The sequence below is a fragment of the Urocitellus parryii genome, chromosome 11, assembly GCF_045843805.1.
Source record: "Urocitellus parryii isolate mUroPar1 chromosome 11, mUroPar1.hap1, whole genome shotgun sequence".
NCBI lineage: Eukaryota > Metazoa > Chordata > Mammalia > Rodentia > Sciuridae > Urocitellus > Urocitellus parryii.
In genome coordinates, this window is record NC_135541.1 from 71,906,743 (window position 1) to 71,932,927 (window position 26,185).

At 35.1% G+C, this 26,185-nt stretch overlaps 1 protein-coding gene across 1 annotated transcript in view; it reads left to right on the forward strand.

Moving 5' to 3' along the window:
• The first annotated feature begins 1,036 nt into the window (after positions 1-1,036).
• The window catches only part of Cdc7 (cell division cycle 7), a 30,457-nt gene continuing 5,308 nt past the window's right edge, over positions 1,037-26,185 (forward strand). Inside the window, exons 1-11 of the mRNA XM_077791208.1 lie at positions 1,037-1,108; positions 1,806-2,000; positions 12,633-12,716; positions 13,034-13,169; positions 19,492-19,585; positions 19,671-19,813; positions 20,635-20,884; positions 21,538-21,633; positions 22,426-22,604; positions 23,403-23,485; positions 25,849-25,998. Of these exons, the coding sequence (XP_077647334.1) occupies positions 1,886-2,000; positions 12,633-12,716; positions 13,034-13,169; positions 19,492-19,585; positions 19,671-19,813; positions 20,635-20,884; positions 21,538-21,633; positions 22,426-22,604; positions 23,403-23,485; positions 25,849-25,998 (1,330 nt within the window). The 5' untranslated portion in view covers positions 1,037-1,108; positions 1,806-1,885. The remainder of the gene's footprint in view (positions 1,109-1,805; positions 2,001-12,632; positions 12,717-13,033; positions 13,170-19,491; positions 19,586-19,670; positions 19,814-20,634; positions 20,885-21,537; positions 21,634-22,425; positions 22,605-23,402; positions 23,486-25,848; positions 25,999-26,185) is intronic.

Sequence of the window (26,185 nt, forward strand, 5' to 3'; positions counted from 1 at the left end):
CTCCACATCCTATTATTATTATTATTATTATTATTATTATTATTATTATATTATTCCAGAGATTGAACCCAGAGGAGTTTAACCACTGAGCCACATTCCCAGCCCCTTTGTTTCTTCTTTTTATGAAAAAATATTTTTTTTTTAGTTGTTAATGGGTCTTTATTTTACTTATTTATATGTGGTGCCGAGAATTGAACCCAGTGCCTCACACATGCTAGGCAAGCACTCTACCACTGAACCACAACCCCAGCTCATCCCAGCTCTTTTATTTTCTTCTTCTTCTTCTTTTTTTTTTTTTCTTGAGACAGGGTCTCCCTAAATTAGGGCCTTGCTAAATTGCTGAGGCTGCCTTTGAACTTCCCATTCTCCTACTTCAGGCTCCCAAGCTGCTGGGATTACAGACCTATTGTTCTATTCTTGATGACTGCCATTCTGACTGGAGTGAGACAGTTTTGATTTGCATTCCCCTAATTAAAGCCAAACGTCTTACTCTGGGTTTCAAAGACCTACAAGGTCTATCTGGCTTCTGCCTAACTCTCCACCCTCATCTCATACATTTCCCTCATTCTGACTACCCCTGCCCCAAGCTCAGGAAGCTCATTCTTATCTATGCACTAGCCTTGTCTTTTGCTGGTAGTCTCTTTTGGCTCCTCCTTATCCAGGTCCCTTCTCTGAAGGGCCTTCCTTGACAATGTCATCAAGGTGCCACCTTCCTAGTACTATCACGTTCACAGTATGTATCACAGTATGTAGGGATGTGACAAAACGCCTACACCTGAGGCTCTTTTCCCTCTGAATATCTTCCTTCCTGAAAATACTAGATCTAGGCCTTACCGTTCACTCTATCTTTTACTAAAGAACATCCTGAGTTTTATTTCTGTAACTGCCCTTTCGGCCTTTCCAGGCCTCAGGGAAGTCGCCCAAGGTTCTCGCGCAGGCGCCGAGCACAGATTCCGCAGCGCCGAGGGCGTTGTAGTGCGCATGAGCAACTCCAAGCAGCGAGGCGGGAAGTGTTGCGCAGGCGCGTTTGGCCGAGCGCTGGGTGGGGACTCTAGAAGCCGGCGACCCGGGCATATTGGGAGCTACAGAAGTTGTACTCCCTTAAACCGTGAGTTTCCGACGGTTTGTTCCGCGGCTCGGGATTGTGAGGGGTTAGGAGCGAATTCTGGGTCTTGACTTCGGTTCTGTCGCAGTACAGCGCTTCTCTTCTCCCCGACTTCAGATCCCTACGACCTGGGGCGGCAAAGTGGCGCGCTTGCGCACAGAGCATCCGGTTTGGTCTCGGGTTTGAGCGAGGAAGGTCCTTTCCCGCGGCGCTCGTGGCCGGCGCTTTAGAATGCCCATTCATTCCCCTTCTCTTCCTCTGCTTGGCGCTCGCGGCCAGTATTGCATTAATTCTCCATCAATTTGCGTGGGACGTTGGACAGCCTCCTGGGGCTTCCTGTCAGTAGCAAGTCGTTTCCTGCTTTATTCCTTTTCCTCGGCACGAACCGTCCTCCTCTTCGCCCCCCTCACACTCCCCGCAGGCTTGTGCCCAGGCTCGTTTCCTCAGCTTTCCCAAACCCCTTTCCAGCGCTGCCAGCTGCTGCTGAGGCTGCCCCATCTGGGAAATTCTCCCTAAGGCCCCCTGCCGGTGTTTCTGGAAGGTGAAAGTAAAGCAAATGGGATTTCCGTAGAAATAGTCACAGTTTCCCTTACTTTGGGGATTTGAACATATGGTGCGCTTTTTAAGTGTTTGCCCCTTTGAGGACAGCAGCATTGTTTAGTGCTTGGTTCACTGAGTGATTTAAACTTACCTTCTCCAGCATTCTAATTTTCACAGCTGCTTTGCTCTCCCTACGGACATGACCCGTTTGCTGACATTTTGCATCCCAGTTGTTTTGTGATGGAGGCATCTTTGGGGATTCAGATGGATGAGCCAATGGCTTTTTCTCCCCTGCGTGACCGGTTTCAGGCAGAAGACTCTTCAAAAAAATATGAGCAGAATTTTAAACTTTCAGGTATGTGTTTGGTTTAACATTATGTTTAGGATCATGTTTAGGATCTAAACAGTTATAAAGATGCACAGGCATCTGTATTTCTTATAGCTTTTTAAAAAATAACATTGACTGCTAAAGTTAGCTGTATGTTTATATAGGATCATTTTACAAACAAGAGTAGGAAGATCTTGATTTAGGAATAGATTGCATTTTAGGAGTATTGTAGTCCAGCCTGATCATTTTATAGATGAAGTAGCTAAGGTCTAAATATTAGTGACTAAGAAAACATAAGTGTGTTGGAGTCCAAACTAGAATTTCTCTTCTGGACCAGCTCTTATTTCCCCTTGCCATACTGCCTTACACTTATTTTAGAAATTGACACTGAAGAGATCTTCACTTAAATATTCAAAAGCAGGGGTGCAGGCCTGTAATCCCAGCAGCTCTGGAGGCTGAGACATGAGGATCATGAGTTCAAAGCCAGCCTTAGCAAAAGCGAGTCACTAAGCAACTCAGTGAAACCCTGTCTCTAAATAAAATACAAAATAGGGGTAGGATGTGGCTCAGTGGTAGAGTGCCCCTGTGGTCAATCCCTAGTACCCCCTCCCCCAATTCAAAAGCAGAATTCCTTGACCAAAATGAATGAAATATTTCTAAAGCTCACTGAGGAATGATAATGAGGTATGATAATACAATGAGGCATGATAATGACACCATACCTCATTGTACTTCATGCTATGTTTGACCATAACCCAGACCTTAGGTTAAGAAGCTGGAAGTATCTTCTCATTGTCCCTATTTTTGGTATTTCAGTTTCCTACACTTAAGAGTTGACTTCCTCGCTCAAATTTATCTTCTTTTTAATATGTATAGCATTGCCTTTTTCCATTGCTATTTCTACCATATTAATTCATTTCCTTATGCTTTGTTTTTGAATTACAGTGAATTTTCTTATCTAAACATTTCTGTTTCATTCTCCCGGCTCATCTTACATTCTGCTACTAGATTTCTTAAAGTACCGCTTTGATCCAGTTTCATGGATGCTGTCTCTTTTCCCTTCCATTTTTCTTGCTATTACCTATTTTTCATAGGTTAGCATTCCCTCATTAGTTATTGAACACATAATACAATTACATAGTTATTGTATTATCCTTGTATTTAGTACTTTCTATTTTACCTTCATAGTTTGGCTTCTGATAAGTTGTGCATTAAGTAGCATGTATGAATGAATGAATCTGATTTGGTTCTAGCATTATGTTTAGGATCATGCTGCTTCTCTAGTATTCTGAAAATCTCCTGGGGAATAAAGAATGGGTTGAATTTTATTCCCAATTTCATAAGTTTTATAGCTTTTACATAACCTAACGTTGAGAACATTTTAAATAGTGCCTGTGATAATTTATAAAACATTCTGAAACTTTAGCCTTATAGTTCTTTTTTATGACTCTGAATAAAAACTAAGCTTATATCAAAAATATAACTTCAATAAAGAGTAAGCTGAAGAAGTCCAGGCACATAACTGTCTCTTGATCTAATTAGGAAAGTGATACTGGATCATGACATAGTTATGTGCCTGGACCTTATCAGCTTTTATGCCTTATTGAAATTGTTTTTTATATAGTAGTGGGGCTTTTAATATGTATTGTATTCCCAGAACCAGAAAGGTTCTAAATATAATGGATGATTGAAAATACTTGAATGAAAGATTTAATGCAGTGATATAAAGTAAATTACTTGGTGTAATGGATGAATAGCAAAGCCCTTTGTTTTGGGATATTTGTCAGTTTCTCATAACTTTTTTTAATATATATTTTTTAGTTTTAGGTGGATACAATATCTTTATTTTATTTTTATATGGTGCTGAGGATCGAACCCAGTACCTCACACGTGCTGGGCAGCACTCTACCACTTGAGCCTCAACCCCAGCCCCAGATTCTTATAACTTTTTCTGATAAAAATTCTACATGCTTATTGAAAAGAATTTATGAACTATAGAAAGCCAAAATAAGAAAATATTATCCCACTATTCAAATATTGCCAATGATTATTGTACTCCTTTAGTCTTAGAGGTATATTTGTAAAAATCCAAAATGGGATCATAATGCACTTATTTCTAATCTCTCCTTTTTTTTCCCTCAGTTGAGGTGTTGGAGATTGACCCCAAGGCCTTATGAATGCTAGGCTAGTACTCTACCAATGAACTACATCCCCAACTCCCTTTGTCTCCATTTTTTGCTTAATGTGTGTCTTAAATATTTCTTATGTACTTAAATATTCTACAACTTGGTTTAAATTCCATTGTATGATATTAATTGGCTTTTATTATTGAATTTTTAGATTGTTTTTCAATTAAGAAAAATGCTGCACTGCTTGAAGTACTTGGAATAGTATTGGATCAAATGTTTGTTCTTTCAGTGTTTCAGCAAGTATTTTAAAGTATCTACTGTATGCCAAGTTTAGTAAGTGAGAAAGATCTGCTCAGTGAAACAATAAAATAAACTTTTCATATACTGAATAACTCTATGCTGTTAAATTATGCTTGCTTTATGTATATTTTATGGATGCCCATACCTTATGCTCTAAAATGGGTTATAGAAAACATCTTGGTTTGCCTGAAACAGATCTAGTTTATGCCTTTTTTCGCAAAGTCATTATTATTGATGTCCCCTTTCACTCTGAAGAGTTTTAATTTGGGCAGAATGATAAATGATCCCCCTATTTGTAGCATAGAGCCCCAGAATAATGATGTACATTACTAAAGTGTTAGTTTTACTCCATGGTAAGACATTGAAAGTATTATTTGGTGGAATACTTATTAAGTATCTAATAGGTGCAAACACTTTTTCGGATGATAGGGATAAATCTGTGTATAAAACAGAAATCAATGCCCTCAATATAATGGAAAGAGATAAAAGAAATACTGTGTTCAAAAGCGATTAGTACTGCAAAGTAATGTAGAAGGGAAAATATGATAGAAAGAACTGGGTGAGGAGATTGATTTTAAGAGTAGATGATCAGAGAAGACTTTGGCAAGGAACATTTGAGTTTAGACTTGAAGGAAGGTGATGGGAGTGAGCTATGCACCTGTTTGGGGAAGAGCATTCCAGGCTGGGGAAATGGCAAAAGGCTCTGAGATGGAAGTTTGCCTGCCATTCAGGAATAGCAAGGAGATCATTGTGGCTAAAAGAAGAAAGATGATGGGAATGAAATCAAAGAAAAATGTAAAGAGAGTAGTTTTTGGCTTTTATATGGAAGAAGATTTGAAGCTATTAGTCTTAAGTTTTCAAAATAGCAGCCTAGGCCCTCATGTAAATATGGGCATTTATTTATTTTTATTTTTTTGTCTTTTTTAGGAACTTCCCTAGTCCTCAAAGTCTATTTGTTTCTGTCTGGTAGTATTTTCCAGCTTTTGACATGAATGTGCTTTTCTGCTTGTTTACACTCATCTTCCACTTCAGAATTTGAGGATATTTCTTTCACTTTAGTTGTCAGAAGTTTTTAGTGTTGTTTAAAAATGTCAGAGTTGTTCTGTAGTGACAGGAATGCTTAATATAAACATTTTGAGTTTTGTGAAGATGGGTATGTACATAATAAGTGAGTAGTGGCATGGAAGTATATTATTCACATGACTTGTATGTTACAGCATTTTCTTATTAACATCTCTTTTCTTTCCTATGATTTTTTAATAGTTAACTAGTATCTCTACTACTGTTTGCCAGCTCTTGCTTATACAAAGAAGAGTTCCAAAGTAGGGAACTTGTAGAAAAACTATAGATTATTATAGTTGGAAGGTAAAAAGTTCATCTGATCCAGCCCCTTTATTTTATAGGTTAAGAAACTAAGAACTAGTATAGTTCGTGACAGGGGTTGGATCCAGATGTTTACATTCCAGCCTTCCTATATATCAGCACTATCCAATAGAACATTCTGTGATAGTGGAAATGTTTCGTTACTGCCACATGTGGTGAGGCAACTGAAGAAAATAATTTTTAATTGTATGTACTTTTAATAAACTTAGTCTTACTGTCCACTAGCTTCATGTGACTATCATCCTACTATAAAGCTTTCAGTAATAGTAATCACAGAACAAAGTATGAATGCATTGAATACTTGAATATGTTAACAAAATGACTACAAAACACTACAAAACAAGCACTTGAATATGTTTAGTATACAACTGCATAGTTTTAAAATATTTCTTCATATCTAAACACTGTGCTGCCAGTTATACTATGATACAATGTTCTATCACCTAGAAAATTTTTTGTTTTATACTTACTAAAATAATTCTTTTAGACATAAATAGACAAATAATTGTATATCTGGGTAATTATATAAAAAGGAAAATATTTCAGTTCTCCTAAATTTTTGTATTTAAACTCATATCCCATTTTCCTCTTAGTACTGTTTTGTATACATTAATGGTAACAATTTTTCTCTGAAGAACCACTAAAAATAAGAAACCATCAGGAGGCTGAGGCAAGAGGATTGCAAGTGCGCAAAGCCAGCCTTAATAACCTAGTGAGACCCTGTCTCCAAAAGAGGTGAGGGGTGCTGGGAATGTGGCTTAGTAGTTTAACCCCTGGGTTCATTCCCCAGTATCTAATAATAATATTAATCGTGATTCATTGGCTGTTAAGAAGAGCACAATATGTCGATCTGGCCTATATTTGATTGCTTCATTTTTACTTCTCCCTACATTGATTTGATTCTTAAGGGTTAAATAAATACTCTGATTTTCTTCAAATCACTAAGTTTTGATGCTGTCTGGCAACTATAAGATGCATCCCAATTCCAGAGTTGCTAAAATTGTGTCTTAAGAATCAAAAGAAATGTAATAGTTGAACATATCATTTTAATACCCATGCAAGTCCTTTTCCTTTGACCCTGTGGAATTTGAAGTTGGTTGGAATGACACTTTTTGGGAAAGAGTATAATTTACTATAGCAACTCTGACTGCTAGAAAGCCATATAGATTTTTTCCCTAGGCCTTGTTTTTGGCTTACAGAGTAAAGTAGGGTGGTGTGACTCTTAAACTTTTGCTTTTTTTCCCCCTACAGTTGTCTCTGGATGCCCATAATGATAGTAATTATTCGTTTATTCAGCATATGTTCCTTGCTGTGTTCTAACCAGGAGGTGAGGTGAATTATAATAACAGGGAACCTATAGTGATGTGGCTTTTGTTCTAGTGGAAGGAGGCAGGCAGAAAATGAATAAACAAACAGGTTAATTTCATTGTGGATAAATAAATAAACAGGGTAATAGGAGAAGTGCTAATTTAAATAAGTGTCACAGGGGACTGTGACAATTGAACTAACCTGGGAAGTTTGAAGAACCTTTTTTTTTTTTTTTGAAGTACTGGAATTTAATCCAGTACCTTGGGCTTGCTTAGCTGAGCTATATATTCCAGACTGTCAGACCAGCACATTTAAAACAGGAGCCAGTAAAAGCAAAACCTACTTAAAGAAATAAAGGGAATCATCATTGTCATTTAATATTTACTGTGTGCTAGGCAGTGTAAAAAGGTTCATCTATGTGTGTGTGTCTAAATTTTATTGAATCCTCATAGTATCTAAGTGGCATGTATACTGTTACCCCTTTTCTGTAGATGGAGAAACTAGGGCTGGGGATGTACCTAAGTGGTGAAACATGTCACTAGCATGTGCCAGGCGTTGGGTTCTATCCTTAGTGCTCCCCAAATAAATAAGAAAAATAAGAAAGTAAGGTTCACAGAGAGAAACTATGCTCAAGGAAAGTCATACTGGGTGGTATACAGTGAAGCCCAAATTTTAACGTAGGGCCTCCATTTCTGTACTGTTAAATGTAACTGTTATGTTATATTGCCTCTTGTATTGAGAGCCATAAAGGTTCTCTAGTCCACTTATGATATAGATGGGAAGGTGAGGGTAATTTAAATAAATTCTTACTATTTATTTAAATGGGCTAACATAGTAGAAAAAACACTGGACTAGATCTTCTTGGCCTCTTATTTGGTCTCCAACTCTTCATGTTCTCCTCCCCTTGAAGTTCAAACTACTTGTTATTTTTTCTGCTTAAAAATTTTCCATGACTTTCACTTGCATTCTCTGCTTTTCCCTTCTTCAGTTACTTTGTGTTTCATTATATCCTCGCTCTCCCAGGACCCCAATCCTGAATGCCTTTTCCCTTTTCAGTGTCTTTATATACATAGTTCTTTCTTCCAAAAATGTCTTCTTCCACTTTTGCTACTTGGTGAATGCTTTAGAACACAACTTAGCTATCATTTGAAGACTTCCTGGTACCTTATGAAGGATTTATCCCCCTTAAGCCACCCAGGTCCCTTCTACCTACTCTCTGGCATTTATCATTGTATGAAAAGTAATAATGTCTTTTTCCTATGCTAGACTAAGCTCTGTAGGGGACAGTGAATGTCAGTTTCTTCATTTAAAAATAAATTTCATTGCTGAGCACTTTTAAAAACAGTGTATAGATTATAGTAGTATCTCTGTGAAATTGGGCAAATGATTTAACTTTCCTGAATAGGGTTTTTATTCTGAAAATCAGGATATTAATTTTTGTTTTCCCAAAATCACAATGCTATTATGAAGATCTAAAAAGATAGTACATGTGAGTGCTTTGAATATGTCTTAATCTGTTACATTATGTGGAATATTATTGTGATAACTTAAAAGTATCTCATGTTTAGCTTAGATTTTGCAATAAAATCTGAAGACACTTGTGTATTTCTTTTTTGTATCCAGTAGTTTATCAGATTTTGTATTATTGCTGCCACTTATATTAACCACATGTTTTCATAGAGAGCTTGTATTTATGTTAAAATGAGGATAACTAATGGTATTTGGAACCATTTTTTAAAATATTATAGAATACTTTAAAATATTTTAAAATGATTTTTAACTAAATATTTAATACATAATACTTTTCCAGGAATAGACTATTTCAATAATATCTTACACCATTTTTCTGCATGGTTTTATAATTATTTTTTTAAGAGAAGATGAAGGTGGAAAAAAACAGCATATTATTAAGCTGCTTTCCTGTATTATATCAACAGGTTAATATCATACACTGTCAATTTTTGTTTTCCATTATTCTGTTTTCCCAAACAGTGAAATTTGTGTATTAAATGGTTAAAGGCCTGTGAATATGTTTTTTACACTGAGTGGAATTCTGTAGCTTGCTAGTTTGCCAAGGAATTATCATCTTTTCCAAATATTTCATACATAAAGTGTATTGTTAATTTGTATGGATGATAACAAAATGAAACAAAGCTGAGATTGATTTAAAAAAAATAAAGCTTTTTTGAGCCCTTTAAAATTTTATCTTTGGGGAAAGAAATAGTTTTCAAGAACATTGCATTGTGTCCATGTTTTGCCATCTAGTGATCACAGCATAAATTGTTTATTCATTTTTTATGTTTATTTATTTATTTTTTATTTAGTTGTCTGTGTTTCTTTTTTCTTTTTTTTTTTTTAAGCAGCAAAGAGGTGTTTATTGCGAGCTAGCTCGGTCCTCCGCGTGCACACACAGCAACTGGTGATGCTGAGAGGCCCCAAGCCCAGGGTTTGCAGCATTTTTATACATTCTTTGGAGAGGGCAGGGACTTCACATACATCATAGCAAATCATCACACACCGTGGGAAAATCAAATAACAACTCTAAAACATGATTAGCACTTTCACTGGTGGGAACAAGTTGGGTAGGGGTGATTGGTCAGTATTCGTTTGAACTGATTGGTTTAAGCCAAGAGGGATGTACGTGCTGAACTACATGATTTCCCACATGTTATCAACCACCATAAACTGGGAGGGTCATCTGGCATCCCAGGTATTTTCCTGTCTCATGCTGATTGGTGGCTGCTAGGGGGTTGCTGTGGATCTCCTAGCCTGACTGAGTCAGGGACACCTGGGGCAGCAGATCTCTTCTGTTATTTGTAGATAAATAACTTAGCAGGGTGGGAATGTGCTTAGGAGTGCTCTGTGGGTTTTTCCAAGGACAAAGGTCATGTCCCTTTCTTGGACAGGCTTTGCTCTGAGATAGAGGCTGGTTTTTCATTCCCCCCTTTGTCTGGAAACTTGGGAACCAATCATGGTTTCCTCAGTTGGGGGCCTTTTTGGGCAGGCTCTACATCTTGGTAAACAGTAATCCTCAGGGGACAGTCTTCAACTTCCCAAACTCACTTAAAATTGGCCTCCTAGATCCAACCTGACTTGATTTACCTATCTACATTGCCTATCCATTTTTGGCTTTGTTCCCCCCCTAATTTTAGAAACTTTATTGGTGTGTGGAGAAGGGGCGACAACTCGTTCTGGCTGCTTCAGAGCTGAAAAAGGGGTGTCGAACATGAAGGGGCTTGAAGACATGGGGGGGCGACGTGAGTTCCCTTTTAGAAGTCAGTTCCATTTGAAGTCTGGTTGGGGATAAACAGGTTGTCATCTGGGGATGGGTGCTTCTATGAGAGAAACAAAAAACCATGAGTACTGAATAAGTGTTGCAGCAGCTGGAACATGTCACTGTATAGAAGTTCCCTCACCAGGCTTTAACATTTCCAGTTACCAGGACTGTAAACATGACATTTAACTTTTAGGGTTACAGATGTCCTTCCCCTTAAGACACAGTTTAATAATTTAATATCATCTGATCTTGCAAAATCCTTTTATTAGTATGACCTCTGTGTCTAATAGAGAAATCTTTAATTCTGTTACTTAGGGCTGGATAACCATACTAGCAAACATTAAGCCTACCTGTGTAGGTTAGGAATATCTGTAGGCCTCAAACTAAAAACTACTCTGGCAGTTTCTTTTGATAGTTATCAGGCATTCCTACCTAAGAATCTCTTTTGCAGCCTCCAGTTTACTTATTTTTGGAAGTTACATTTAACTATTATTATTATTTAAAATGCCCAGGAATAGCTGTGTTTTGGCTTTGACTGTCTTTGCTAAGTGTTTAAGATGAAGCAAGTCAAACTGACTTTTGTTTCTATCTATTGTTAAGAGTCAGCTGAGTTTCCCCGGGAACTTACAGCACGTTCTCAGTTCTGCTAGTGCCATTTGCGCTAGGATGGGTCCAGGCCTTGCTTGACCATATGGCTTCCCTTGGAAGCATCAGGGATGTCTCCCTTTTCAGATGACCCTCCTCTTCACAGCAAATGCACTGATTGGCTTTTTGTCCTCCAGCCGTCTCATTAATCTCCCTGATCTGATCAGGAGGTTATGTGGCCCAGAGTTGCTAAGCTCTTTGGAGAAGTCCCCTATTCCCTGATTCAGACTGACTCAGAGGGCAAGAGCCAAATATTGGTTTTCTTGGCCCTTTAATTTAACTTTAATTTTAAAACTTAATCTTAAACATCCAGCAAATAAGTTTCAACAGCCTTATACTAAGAGTACTGGGCTTTAATGTCTATCTCTCTCTCCTGTAGGTGATAACTCCTTATCTTAAATTAATCCAGGTTGTGTGTTCTTAAATCAGTACCTCTGCAAAACAGGCAATCTTTAGACCATTTATAAGAAAACTACAAAATAAAATTAACTAGGGTAAAAACTAAGTTTATGTGATAGCTACCTTGAATTTTGGCAGAGTTATACATTATAATTCCCTGTTTGAGATCCTGGTAATCGTGACAAAAACTAACCTTTGGACATGACTTTAAATGTACTGAAATCTGGCCTACTTCTTTCATAGTCACTTTCACATGTAGTGAGATGGGACATAGCTGTGTTTCTTTTTTAAGAGATAGGGTCTCAATATATGCCCAGGCTCGCTGATTTCAAACTCCTAGGCTTAAGTGATCCTCCTGCCTCAGCCTCCCAAGTAGGTGGGAGTACAGATGCACACCACAGTGACTTAAAAACAGAATACTACAGGGACACAGCCATATCAATGTTTATAGCAGCACAATTCACAATAGCTAAACTCTGGAACCAACCTAGATGCCCTTCAGTAGATGAATGGATAAATAAAATGTTGCATATATACACAATGGAATATTACTTAGCATTAAAAGAGAATAAAATCATGGCATTTGAAGGTAAATGGATGGAGTTGGAGAATATAATGCTAAGTGAAATTAGCCAATCCCAAAAAACCAAAAGCAGTTTTTTTTTTTTAAATGAGGATGCTGACTCATAATGGAGATGGGGGAGGGGGAGGGAGGGGTTAAAGGGGTAGGAATGATGGTGGAATGAGTTAGACATTATTACCCTAAGTACATGTATGAAGACAAGAATGGTGTGAAAATGCTTTGTGTATAATCAGTGACTTGAAAAATTGTGCTCTATAAGTGTAATATGAAATGAATTGCATTATGCCATCATGCATAACAAATTAGAATAAATAAATAATTTAATTAAAAAGAAACCAATAAAAAATTAGCTTCTTCATTTAAAAGACAAATATGCAATAGCAATGTAGTTATTAATGTGCAGTTCCAGTGTAGTAGAAATTTGCTATTTATAATCTGAGACTATCTTTTTGTCCATTAGCTAAAATAGGTGTATGTGGGTGGTAGCAGTTGGATGGAGTTTTCAATATTCTTACAATTTTAAGATTCATTAAAACATTTGTGATTAATTACATTTTATTTTATTTTTTAAGTTGAGAAACTCTAAAAGAGCTCTTGTTAATTGTATTATTTATACTTTCTCTTTTCCTTGGTAGGTGTTAAAAAAGATATTGAGAAGCTGTATGAAGCTGTACCACAGCTTAGTAATGTGTTTAAAATAAAGGACAAAATTGGAGAAGGTAATTTAGGGATATATTTTATTACCTTTACAAGTTTTTCCTCCTTCTGTTTTCTTTGCATAATCTAAGTTTTCATTATTATTTGTTGAAAATACCCTATTTTTAAACTATTAAGACCATGATAATATTATTATGGTAACAGCTTTTCTCTTTCTTTTTTCCCTCCTGTAAAGTGTGAAAACATAAATATTTACAGTAAAATGAACAGTCCTGTTTTAATATATTATGCCATTCAAAGTTTCTTCATCTATAAATAGTATCATTTCATTAACATTTTAAAAAGTGAGATATTTAAAACTTAATAAATTATTTTACAGGCACATTCAGCTCTGTTTATTTGGCCACAGCACAGTTACAAGTAGGACCTGAAGAGAAAATTGCTCTAAAACACTTAATTCCAACAAGTCATCCTGTAAGAATTGCAGCTGAACTGCAGTGTTTAACAGTGGCTGGGTAGGCAATTTTAAGATACTTTCATTGATTGGGCTGTATATAATTTATAATATTTTAAAGTATATGCTTATTGGGAATTAGAGATTATGCATGAACTGAATGTATTTTTCACTCACTTGTTTGCAGTTTGCAAATACTTTGTCTCTAACCTTACAATGATTGGTTAAATTTATATTCTTCTAGAGTGGATTTCTTGAGGCCCAGCTTGACTTCCTGTTCTTGTACCACTTTTTTGTAACCTTCCTGCCAAATCATAAATCTTGAGTTCCATGGTCTAGATTGTTTTTTAGTATGAAGAATTAATTTTTCTTATCTTTACAACTATAGGTATATATAAGATAACTATAATTATGTGGGTTAGTCTCTGTGTCCTCTGTTCTGTACCATTGGTACAGAATATTTTCCATGTCTTTCTCCTTGGTTTCTCTTCTGCTAGTTCATTTCTTTTCTTTTTTAATTTTGTTAATTTTTAACTTAGTTTATTTTTTAAAAATTTTAAAAAATTTTTATTTGTTATATATGACAACAGAATGCATTACAATTCATATTACACATATAGAGCACAATTTTTCATATCTCTGGTTTTATACAGAGTAGAGTCACATCCTTTGTGTCTTTATACATGTACTTAGAGTAATGAAAACCATCACATTCCACCATCTTTCCTACTCCTGTGCCCCTTCCCTTGCCCTCCCTCCCCTTTTCCCCTTTGCCCTATCTAGAGTTCATTTAATCTTTCCATCCCCCCGCCTCCTGCAGCATATTATGAATCAGCATCTTTAAATCAGAGAAATCATTCAGCATTTGATTTTTTGGGATTGGCTAATTTCACTTATCATTATATTCTCCAGCTCCATCCATTTACCTGCAAACGCCATGATTTTATTCTGTTTTAATGCTGAATAATCCATTGTGTATATATGCCACATTTTCTTTATCCATTCATCTACTGAAGGGCATCAGGGTTGGTTCCACAGTTTAGCTATTGTGAATTGTGCTGCTATAAACATTGATGTGGCTGTGTTCCTGTTTTTAAGTCCTTTGGGTATAGACTAAGGAGTGGGATAGCTGGGTCAAATGCTATTTCCATTCCCAGTTTTCCAAGGATTCTCCATACTGCTTTCCATACTGTCTGCACAATTTGTAGTCCCACCAGCAATATATGAGTGTGCCTTTTTTCCCACATCCTTGCCAACACTTACTGATGTTTGTATTCTTAATAGCTGCCATTCTGGGAGTGAGATGAAATCTTAGAGTAGTTTTGATTTGCATTTCTCTAATTGCTCATGGTATTGGCACCCAAATAGACTTGTAGACCAATGGTACAGAATAAAGGACTCAGAGACTAACCCATATGATTACACTTTGAAAAAGGCACCAAGAATGTACATTGGAGAAAAGATAGTTTCTTCAACAAATGGTGCTGGGAAAACTGGAAATCCATATGCAACAAAATGAAATTAAACTCCTATCTCTCACCACATATAAAACTCAAAGTGGATTAAGGACCTAGAAATTAAACCAGAGACACTGTGTCTATTAGAAGAAAAAGTAGGCCCAAATCTCCATCATGTCGGATTAGGCCCCATCCTCCTTAATAAGACTCCTATAGCATAAGAATTAATATCAAGAATCAATAAATGAGATGGATTCAAACTAAAAAGCTTCTCAGCAAAAGAAACAATCAGTGAAGTGAATAGAGAGCCTAATAATTGGGAACAAATTCTTACCACACACACATCACATAGAGCACTAATCTCTAGAATATATAAAGAACTCAAAAATCTTAATACCAAAAAAAAACAAATAACCCAATCAATAAATGGGCCAAGGAACTGAACAGTGCATCTCAGAAGAAGAAATACAGTCAATCAACAAATATATGAAAAAATGCTAGTTCATTTCTGTCATCATGTAGACATGATGTAGTTAGTATGTTATGCCTCCTGATTTGTGGTCCAGCTGCTCCTTAATTTCTTTGTTCCCTCAAAAATAGTCTACACATACTGTTTTTACTTTTACAATTTCCCTTCACTACGCCCCTAGTGTGTTTCTCCCTTTTAGTTGAACTGAAACTACTTTAGTAACAGTCAACCATGACTACAAATATCATTTAATGTGATTGACTTTTTTTTGGACACAAGATAATTGTGGACATTTATGGGGTACAGTATGATAATTTGAAACATATATTTAATGTGTAATGATCAAATAAGGGTAATTAGCATTTCTGTCTCCTTATTTATCATTTTTATGTGTTGGGAACTTTGGAACTCATTTCTTCTGGTTCTTTATAAAATATATAATACATTATTACTGTAAACTTTAGTCAACTTACTGTGCTGTAGAACACTAGAACGTATTCCTCCTAATTGTACTTTGATACTTATTATCCAAACTCCTTCTATTCCCCATGCCCTCAACCTTCCTATCCTATAGTAATTTCTTTTCTACTTCCTATTTCTGTGAGATTAACTTTATTAGCTTCCACTTATGTGTGAAATTGTGGGGTATTTGTTTTTCTGTGCTTAATTTATTTCACTTAATATCCTCAATATCCTCCAGTGCCCTCCATATTCCTGCAAAGGACAGAATGTCAGTTTTTATGGCTGAGTAATATTCCATTGTGTGTGTGTGTGTGTATGTATATATATTGCATTTTCTTCATTTATTTGTTGATGGACACCATGGCTGATTCCATAGCTTAGCTTTTGCGAATAGTGCTGCAAATAAGCACAAGAGTAAAGTATTTCTTTCATATAAAGATTTTATTTCCTTTGGATATATACCCATAGTAGGATTGCTAAATTGTATGGTGCTTCTATTGTTAGTTTTTTGAGGAACCTTCAGCCTCTTTTCCGTAATGACTGTCCTAATTTAACATTGTCACCAACAGTATGTAAGAGTTGCTCCTTTTCTCATAACAACTAGCACTTGTTATTTTTCTCTTTGGGATTACAGCCATTCTAATGGAAGTGGTGTCTTGTGGTTTGATTTGCATTTCCCTCATGGTGGATAGTGTTGAGCATGTTTGCATATATTGTTGGCCATTTGTATATTTTGAGAAATGTCTATTCAGATCATTTTCCTGATTTTTAATCATAGTATTTAGGTATTTTGCTGTTGGATTTTTTTTTCAGTTCGTTATATATTGTGAATACTAATTCCTTGCTGGGTGAATAGTTTTCATGTATTTTATCCCATTTTGTAGGTTGTCTCTTTACTCTGTAAATTCTTTCTGTTGCTGAGCAGAAATTTCTTAATTTGATGTAATCCCATTTGTCAATGTTTACTTTTGGGGTCTTGTTCAAAGGGAGGAGGGGAGTAAAACCTCATAGCCTGATATTATACTAATGTCTTGAAGAGTTTCTTCTGTGTTTTCCTCTAGTAATTTTTCAGTTGTAGTTCTTACACTTAGGTGTTTGATCTATTTTGAGTCTATTTTTTGTATATGGTGATAGATAGAGGCCTATTTTCATTTTCTGTACATGGATAGTCAATTTCCTCAGTGCCATTTATTGAAAAGATTGTCATTTCTCCAGTGTATGTTTTTGGTGCCTGTGTTGAAGATCACCTGTTGATATGTGGATTTATTTTTGGGTTCTCTGTTCTGTTCCATTAGTCTATGTAATACTTGTTATGCCAGTACCACTCTGTTTTGGTTACATGTTTTGAGATGGGGTGTCATGATTCTTCCAGCTTTGTTCTTTTTGCTTAAGATTCTTTGGCTATTTGGGATCCCTTGGTTTCATAAGAAGTTTGGAATTGTGTTTCCAGTATGCCATTGGTATTCTTTTGATATATATATATTTTAGTTGTAGGTGGACACAATACCTCTATTTTATTTATTTATTTTTATATGGTGCTGAGGATTGAACCCAGGGCCTCGCATGTACAAGACAAGTGCTCTACTGCTAAGCCACAACCCCAGACCAACCATTGGTATCTTGATGAGGATTGCATTGAATCTGTAGGTTACTTGAGATAGTATGGACGTTTTAATAATAATAGTAATTCTTCCATGGCTGTCTTTCCTTGTTTTTGTATCCTCTTCAGTTTCTTTCACTAGTGTTTTATAATTTTCGTTGTAGATATTAACAGTTGATTTGAACCTTCATCTTTTGACCTTTGTACTGCCACATCTCCTTGTTGGTTTTTTTTTTTTTGTTTTGTTTTGTTGTTTTTTTTTTTCAGTATCCTTTCCAGCTTTTCCTCTTCCTCTTTGACTTAACACCTAAATACTGGAATTCCTCAATGCTTGATCCTGGATTTTCTTTTTTTTTATATACTCTTCTTAGATAGTATCCTGCAATTCCACATGGCTTATAGTAATGATTCTCAAAAGTATATATCTAGCCTCAGGCCTTTTTTCTTAACTACAGATACACACATCTGCCTATTAGGTGGCTGATAAATCTCATATTTTATATGCCCAAAACTAAATTTTAATTCACCTTCCCCAGCCAGAAAACCCCCTACCATAATAAATATTCTCAGCTACCCATCTCTGCAAATGGTACCACCCATCTACTGTTATTCAAGCCAGAAACATGGAGATTATCCTCAGTTTCTTCATTTCTTTCCTAAAATACATCCATCTTGGTCATTTTGCTTCCAATATATATTTTTTTGTACTTACTCATTTCTGTCTTTGCTGCCACTACCTCTGTCCAGACTTAGACTACTAATGTAGCTGGCTTCTCCTACCCTATTGATCCCATCCTTACACAGCATTCGGAGTGATGTTTAAAATATTGTCACATACCTTTTGGTTTCTTTTGAAGACCTTACGATAATCTGTCATTGTTTCTTACCTTATTTATTTGTATATCCACTAAATAGTAAACTCCGTGAAGACAGAAATTGTGTTAATTTTATTCACAATTGCATACCTAATGTTTAACATAGTGTATAGCAGATAACATTACCCACTAAATATTTACTGAATGAACCTATTTCCTTGTTTTACTCTTCTGTTTATTATAGAAGATGAGATAGCCTCTCCAAGGCATAATTGTGTGTATTTTAGTCCCCTCCCTAGATGTGATCATTTCTTTTTCTATACTTTATCTCCCTCTACCACTTTTTCTTTCTCTGAACTTCAGCAAGTACATGCTAAAAATGTCTTCATCTGATTTTGCAATGCGGTTAGGCAAATTGTCTTGGTGCTCCACTTCTAGTGATACGGCATAGAATCCTATTTTCTTTCCATATCTCCAGTTTTGCTTTTTCCTTTCCACCTAAATTACTCTCATAATTAATTCCTCATTATTAAACTAAAAGCCTTCCCTCAATCCTTATTCTCTTTGACTTCCAAGCTGATTATCTCTTTGTTCAAAACCCCTCATTTTGTTTCATCTTCCTCATTGTCCTTATCAACTTAGAGGTTTTATTCCAAGACTCAGTTTTCTTTTATGTAAATTTTCACAGAATTAAATAACACTTCTATAGGTACTTTCACTGACTTCTCCCTTGACTTCCCACTTAAATATTTAATCTTTGTATCTAGAAATCTCTATCAAAATGATGAAGTCCTGGTTTTAGATGCTTTCTTATGTGATTTTCCTGCTTGTTTTGTTGCTATGTACATTGTTTTACTCAGGTCCAAAACCATGGAAATCAGCTTTACCTCATTTTCTTTACCTTTTATGAAGCAATGTAGTATAGTGATTAAGAGCATAAATCCAGAGCAAACTGCTTTCAAAGTGTGGCTCTAATCAGTGACTTTGGAGAAGTTCCATAATCTCTACGTACTCTAGTTACCTCATCAGGAAAAACAAAAAAGGTGTTTTGAGGGGAATAATAGCACTTTCCTTAGATTGAGTTTACTGATAGGTGTGAAGTCCTTAGAGCTTGGCATATAGTGAATGTTCAGTAAATGTTCCCTATAGTTACTTTTAAAATCTGATTACTGTTATCATCTTACCTGCTACTCATCTTGTTCATCTTTTCCTTCTCATTCTGCCAATTTGGTTGAAATTAGAATTATCTCACCCTTGAATTATTATTGAGCACCAGCCTCATAACTGTTACTATTTTTGTTTTAAAAGAAAATTTTCTTTTATATAAGTCAGTTAAATGTTTATATTATTTTATATCATGATTTTAAGCCAGTTTCCTGGCAGTGTGTATGCATTGTTAAAATTACATTTTTTAAAAAAGAGGAATAAGACTGAGGATGTAATTCAGTGGTAGAGTCCTTGCCTAACATGCACAAACACCTTGGTTTAATGCTCAGCACCACCAAAAAAATAAAGAAGCATAAAGTTCCAATTCATTTTAACCTTTCCTTTAAAGTCTGTTTTGCGCTTTTTTTCACTAGGGGGCAAGACAATGTCATGGGAGTTAAATACTGCTTTAGGAAAAACGATCATGTGGTTATTGCTATGCCGTATCTGGAGCATGAGTCCTTTTTGGTAGGTTTTTAATATTTCTTGAATTTTTACTAGCTAAATGTTTAATTGAAAATAATTTTATGATCTCATTTATAACTTATTTTAGGACATTTTGAATTCTCTTTCATTTCAAGAAGTACGGGAATATATGTTTAATCTGTTCAAAGCTTTGAAACGCATTCATCAGTTTGGTATTGTTCACCGCGATGTCAAACCCAGCAATTTTTTATATAATAGGCGCTTGAAAAAGTAAGTATGAAGAATTTTCAGAAAATATTTCTGCTTAAGTGAATTTGTGTTATGGAGTCATTCTCTTAGAACATACTACAACAGCTAAGTGCAAATTATTTCTGTATAAAATTTTTATTGATTGAGGAAAAGAGATGCAATGAAGAAAATAAAATTATATTCTTAAAGCAATGCCCATCATTAGATATACCAACAGAAACAGCACTTAACTAAGACAGACATAGAATTTTAGTGCTTTTTGCCCTTGCATATGTCTGTCATCTTTTGGCTTCATTTTTTTGTGCTACTAAATGAGAGAATTGGATGGCATGATAACCAATTTCCTGGTTCAACACCAAAGTTCTGTTTCCATATATATTTTGATTATATACAGAGGCATTATAAGCTGAAAATAACTATATTATATTAAATATAGTAAGGAGATGAAAACTATAATTCTTTCTTGGGCTTTTATGTCCTTGACATTGCTCTTTGATTTCCTTAACTTTCTAATTAAATTATCTGCTGTGATGCCATCTCTTCCACTGTCAAAGTGTTTCACTATATTATGCATTCCTCTTCTGTCTTATCAACATAGGCCATGGGAAAAAAAGAGAGAAGAATGATTAAGGAATTGAGGGATATCATTCCTTAATTTTTAATCTTAATTAGCTGTTACATCTTTACTTTGGAAATATTTTTTTTCTTTTTTTCAGGAATATTTAAAATTCTTAATTGTTCTTAAAAAGAACTAGTTTCTATGTGAGTGTGGCTTGAGTATTACAGTGTTACTAAACTTTAATTGTTAAATAAAAGTAAAAGTGCTTAATTTTGTTTCTTAGGTATGCCTTGGTAGACTTTGGTTTGGCTCAAGGAACCCATGATACGAAAATAGAGCTTCTCAAATTTGTCCAGTCTGAAACTCAGCAGGAAAGTTGTTCACAAAACAAGTCTAATGTAATCACTTCAAACAAGATTTCATTGAGTGGCTCAGCACCTAAGGAACTAGATCAGCAATCCACTGCAAAAACTTCTGTCAAAAGACCCTACACAAGTGCACAGATTCAGTTGAAACAAGGAAAAGATGGAAAGGTTCTACCTTTTTATATTTTTTTTAAGTACTAGCACTATTTTGGAAATGTACTCCTTTATCCAACAGGGGGAGATATAATACTAGTACCTGCGGTTAAAAAGAAAGCTTTTTTTTTTTTTTTCCTTTAACATTGGTTATGTGTATTCAGTTGGTTAGATTTTTACTAAGGTCTGTGCTGAATCATTTTACTTACTATTTTGACACTGAAATTTTTTACTTAGTTGATTTATAATATCTTTATCATTATATATTACAAATTAAATTATATGATAAAATGGAAAATAATAGATTTTCTTTGCATGTTATAAAGTTCAGTATAATCATCCTTTTTAAAAGAAAGCATTAGTCAGAGGAAAAAAATTCTGAAGTGTCTATCTCCATTTTAGCTGCACAGCAAAATGTGACATGCAGGTGGTTTTTGAGATTTTTAGTTATATATATATTTGTGGGCTATGATAACATTGTATGGGTCTGAAGAGTTTTGTCTAGACTATTTTCTCCTTTCACAGAGTGTTTTGATGCCTGAGAATGTCTTGGATGCAGCTGTTTTTATTTCATGTCACTTAACTCTTTCAAAACTATGGCAGAGTACAGCTGGCAGAAAGTGTTACAGATATAATCCTTATTTTCCTTGTTTTTGTTGGTATTGTAGGAGGGATCTGTAGGCCTTTCTGTCCAGCGCTCTGTTTTTGGAGAAAGAAATTTCAATATACACAGTTCCATTTCACATGAGAGCCCTGCAGTGAAAGTAAGTAATGTAGCTTAATAGTGCAATGGTCAGTCAGTCATACACTGAGGAAAATTTAGGTAATGACTAGATTAGTGTTTATTACGTAAAGTTTGGCTTTGGCAGAAGTTTTTACTGCTTTGAGCATTCAGTCAAAATTTTATTTTCTCTAATTTTTTTTCTGAACATTTCTGGTGGAATTTTTCATCATTTTTGCTTCTTATTGTGCTTTCCCTATAAAAACATTTGGAACATTGAGACTTTTTCTGTCATCATTGCTAGAATGTGACTTCCAAATGCCTAACAGAGTTCTATCACATAGTTGATAGTGTAAACAAGGTTATAAAGGTAACAAAATTGTTGTCAGTATTAGATGATTTGTGATAGCTCGATAGCTTGAACAACAAATTAAAACTCTGATTTTAGCCACGGTAAATGTGCAGTTTACAGTTCTGAAATGGAGTTAGACACTAGAACATAACTGTTATATTTGTGTAATATATTGGGAGAAGTTCTAATAAAGTCAAATATTTACCAAATTAATTAGTAAACTTAAGTTTATTCAACAGAAAAAGACCTTAAACTTTTATTTATAGTCCAAAAGAATTCAGCCATTTTTGAAAGTTCTAATTAGGCTGGAACTGGAGTTACAGCTCAGTGGTAAGGTGCTTGCCTCATTTGTGCAAGGCCCTGTGTTTGATCCCTAGCACCACAAAAATAATTGTGCTTTTGCTGTTGTTTTCTGCCATACTAGCTTATGAAGGCATCATGTTAAATGTCATGAAAATAGAAAATATGACTTTTCTTTTGTAGCTTGTAAAGCAATCAAAGACTATGGATGTAATATCAAGAAAGTTACCAACAAAAAAGAAGCCAGTTTCTACAAAAGTTATGAATAGTGGTGTAATAAAGAAAACTGCCAGTTCTTGCCCAGCTAACCTGACCTGTGACTGCTATGCAACAGATAAAGTTTGCAGTATTTGCCTTTCAAGGTAAACGCGTTGTGATGGCACTATAAAATCACCAGCATGCTGTCAGACAAGATTAGAAATTGCATTAATTTTGGTGGACAATTGATTTACTGAGTCAAAGGAATAACATCTATGAACTACACAGACATTGATGTAGAACAAAACCTTGAAGAGCAAATGATAACTATTGTCACATATTATTCATTTAACATGCATATGCTCTTTGAGAAACACATTTGCTCTTTTATTGCAAATATGAGGAGATAGAGAGTAACTTTTTTAGAAGTTTGAATTGTACATTTTGCTTGCTAATGTCATCTTTTCTGTTTTCTCTGTTTCTTTCTGCCTGTGTGGTATAATCAGGTACAAATAATAGAGCTCCTTTCTTATACCTGCAGCTCTTTGCTTCATAAATTTCTCCCTTTCCTTTAAGACTTGGCTTTTGTAGAGCATTTCCTGATTAACTCAAGTATATAGTTGAGTAAGTACGTTGATAATTAATCATCCCCAAACAAATGAATTTTCATACAAATTCCTTTTGTGATCTATTTTTCTATTATGGCTTATATCAACTACCATCTTTTCATGCTTGGAAATTACCTTAAGATCCTTCTGGAATAAGGCCAGAGAACTCAGGAAGAGTGGGGGTGACCAGTAGAGGCAAAATAAGGATGCTTATCACACTAGGTTATCATTTGCTTTTAATAAATACATCAGTATCAAGGCAAAATTCACTGTGAACTAACAAATTGACAAATACTATTCTTTGTACTTAAATAGCTTAATGTAACTAGAGAAATTTTATTTCTTCATCTTAAGGCGTCAGCAGGTTGCCCCTAGGGCAGGTACACCAGGATTCAGAGCACCAGAGGTATTGACAAAGTGCCCTAATCAAACTACAGGTATGTTGTACTGGAAATACAGGTATGTTCAAATGAATTGTTTATATATATTTTATGAACTTTCTGTATGACTAATATTGAACTCTCCTGCTTTAATTAAATTATTAAGTAGTTCTAACAATGGGACATTCCCATTTTTTAGATAATGCCATTCTTATGAAAGTTTCTCATCCTAATGTTGTTTTAAAAAAAGAAAACATACAGTGTATTTTGTCACTCTTGGGGGAAAATTGTGTTGAATTTTTTGCCAACTTTAGATTTGCAGCACTTCATCTGCTTACTTAATACCTCAAAAGTTTTCTGTGGTGCAGGTAAAATTGTGTTTGATTAAAATTATTTTTTGTTATTATGAAAACAATAATAATAGCTGTTAAATTTTTTTTTAAAGGAATAAAGAAAATCTAAAGTTGGCATGTAAAAGTAGAAGGGGGACTGACTACTGGGGAGGGAGAGGGTGACTAGGGGGATGGGGGAAAGAGGGTAATAGAGTGGATACAATCAAAGTACCTTATACACATATTTGAAATTGTTACAGTGAAACCCATTATTTGGTGCAGTTAATAAGTGCTAATAATTATAATTTTTTTAAAAAATGTTGTTACGGAGCTAGAAACCAGGAAACATTTTGTTGAATGGATAGATGAATCCTGTTATTCACTTGGATTATAGGCTTTGAAATAATGTATTCATTCATTGTATGTCTGTTCTGTGCTTGCTAATGATGCAAAAATGAATGAGACCGCTCACCCTCTGGTTAGTACACATTCTCAAATAATTATAAAATAATGTGTTGAGCATGTTGATAAAGCCTTATTCAAAGTATTTCAGAGGTATTTATTTTAACTCAAAGGGATTATGAAAGGAAGTTAATGGAAGAGATGACCTCTGAGATAAGACTCTGAATTGAGGTAAAGGATTAGAGTTGAGGTGTGAACTGAGGAACTGAAACAGCATAGTCTAGCCATAAAGGAAACTGTAAAAGTTTAGTATTGCTAAATATAAGATACAAGATGAGAAATGGTTAGAAATAAACCTATAAAGAGGTATACAAGGTCAGATCACACTTTTAAACAGCTTGGGTTTTATAATATAGAAAGTTGTTCAAGGGAAAGAGATGGTAATATTGTATTCAGGCAGGTGTACAGAGAAATAGATTTTAGAGGCTCTTAAGTAAAAGATGATGAAAATATGAAAGGGAAACTTGGTACAAGAAATGAAAAGAAAAATGAAGGATTGGAAAGACCAGACTTGAGAGGAAATTGAATGTTGAATTTGGTCTGGGGAGGTGAGCTGTCGGGGGTGGGGGCGTGGGAGGCATTCAGGATGTTTACCAGATTACTAACTTGAGGACTTGGGTACTGTCAGTAACCAATATGGAGAATAAAGGAAAGGTAACTGGTTTATAAAGGAAGGTAAAGTTGGAATGCAGCATAATTTGGTTTGAGATTTTTGTGGCATTTCCGGACATCTAGCAGAATAAAAGTTAAGTCTGAAGTTCAGGGAAGGAGCTGGGCTGGAAATACAGCATATCATCATTAAATAAATGGTAGTTGAAGCTGTATGATGGATGAAACAATAAGAGAGAATATAACAGAGGAATAGATTGGAATTCTGAGGAACCTTGGCACTGAAGCCTTGGCACAAACATTGAAGGAGTAGTTAAAGATATAAATAGAACTAAGAAAGGCAAATGATCAGTGGCCAAGGGAATAGAGAGCAATAAGTTGATAATACTAAAAATTGAACAATTCAGAGAAAAGTGAGCTTTTTAACATGAAGCTGAGCTGGATGTGTTTTGTTTTGTTTTAGGTGGTGCTGTGTATTGAACCTATGGCTAAAGCTGAACTAGTCTTAATCTTAACTGCCAGAATTCCAGAGATGAAAGTTTCTATAGTAGTTGATGTTAACATCTGGCTGAAGAAGAGCTTCTAATGTTCAGTACTTTTCACTAGAATGAAAAAACATTACTGTAGTATAGGCTTTTGAGAGGCATCCCAGATTTTTTTCCACAGAGCTATTTTTGGTTTCTTTTGATCTTATACAATGTATGTTTACTTAAGAATTTTCTAATGATGAAATATCCTTTTAACTTACCAACATATTGTTCCAGAAAGAAAACATTGTATTTTTTAGCAAGGATGTTGAGTCAGGGATCCTGGGTATACATTACAGTCACCTGGGGGGTCTTTTTAAAAATACCTAACTCTAGACTGATCAAAATCTCTGAGGGATTGAGCCTTGGCATCTGAATTTTTTAAGGCTCCCAAGATGATTTTAATGAACAGTAAAGGATGAGAACTATTTTATATAAATGATGAAATTATAGATTTGGAATTTATTTTAAAGTTTGTTTTCTGTTACAGCAATTGACATGTGGTCTGCAGGTGTCATATTCCTTTCTTTGCTCAGTGGACGATATCCATTTTATAAAGCAAGTGATGACTTAACTGCACTGGCTCAAATTATGACAATTCGGGGATCCAGGGAAACTATCCAGGCTGCAGAAACTTTTGGTAAGCAGTTTTATATTATAGAACAAAACAGATGCCTTTGATTATTTGCTGCAAACATAAAATTCTCTTTACAAATAAACATATTCAATGTTTATAAATATATCTATTCATAGGTAGGAAATTCTTAATTGCTTGGAAATACATTGCATTTACGTAAGAAAATAATTTATCATCTCTTCTCCTCATT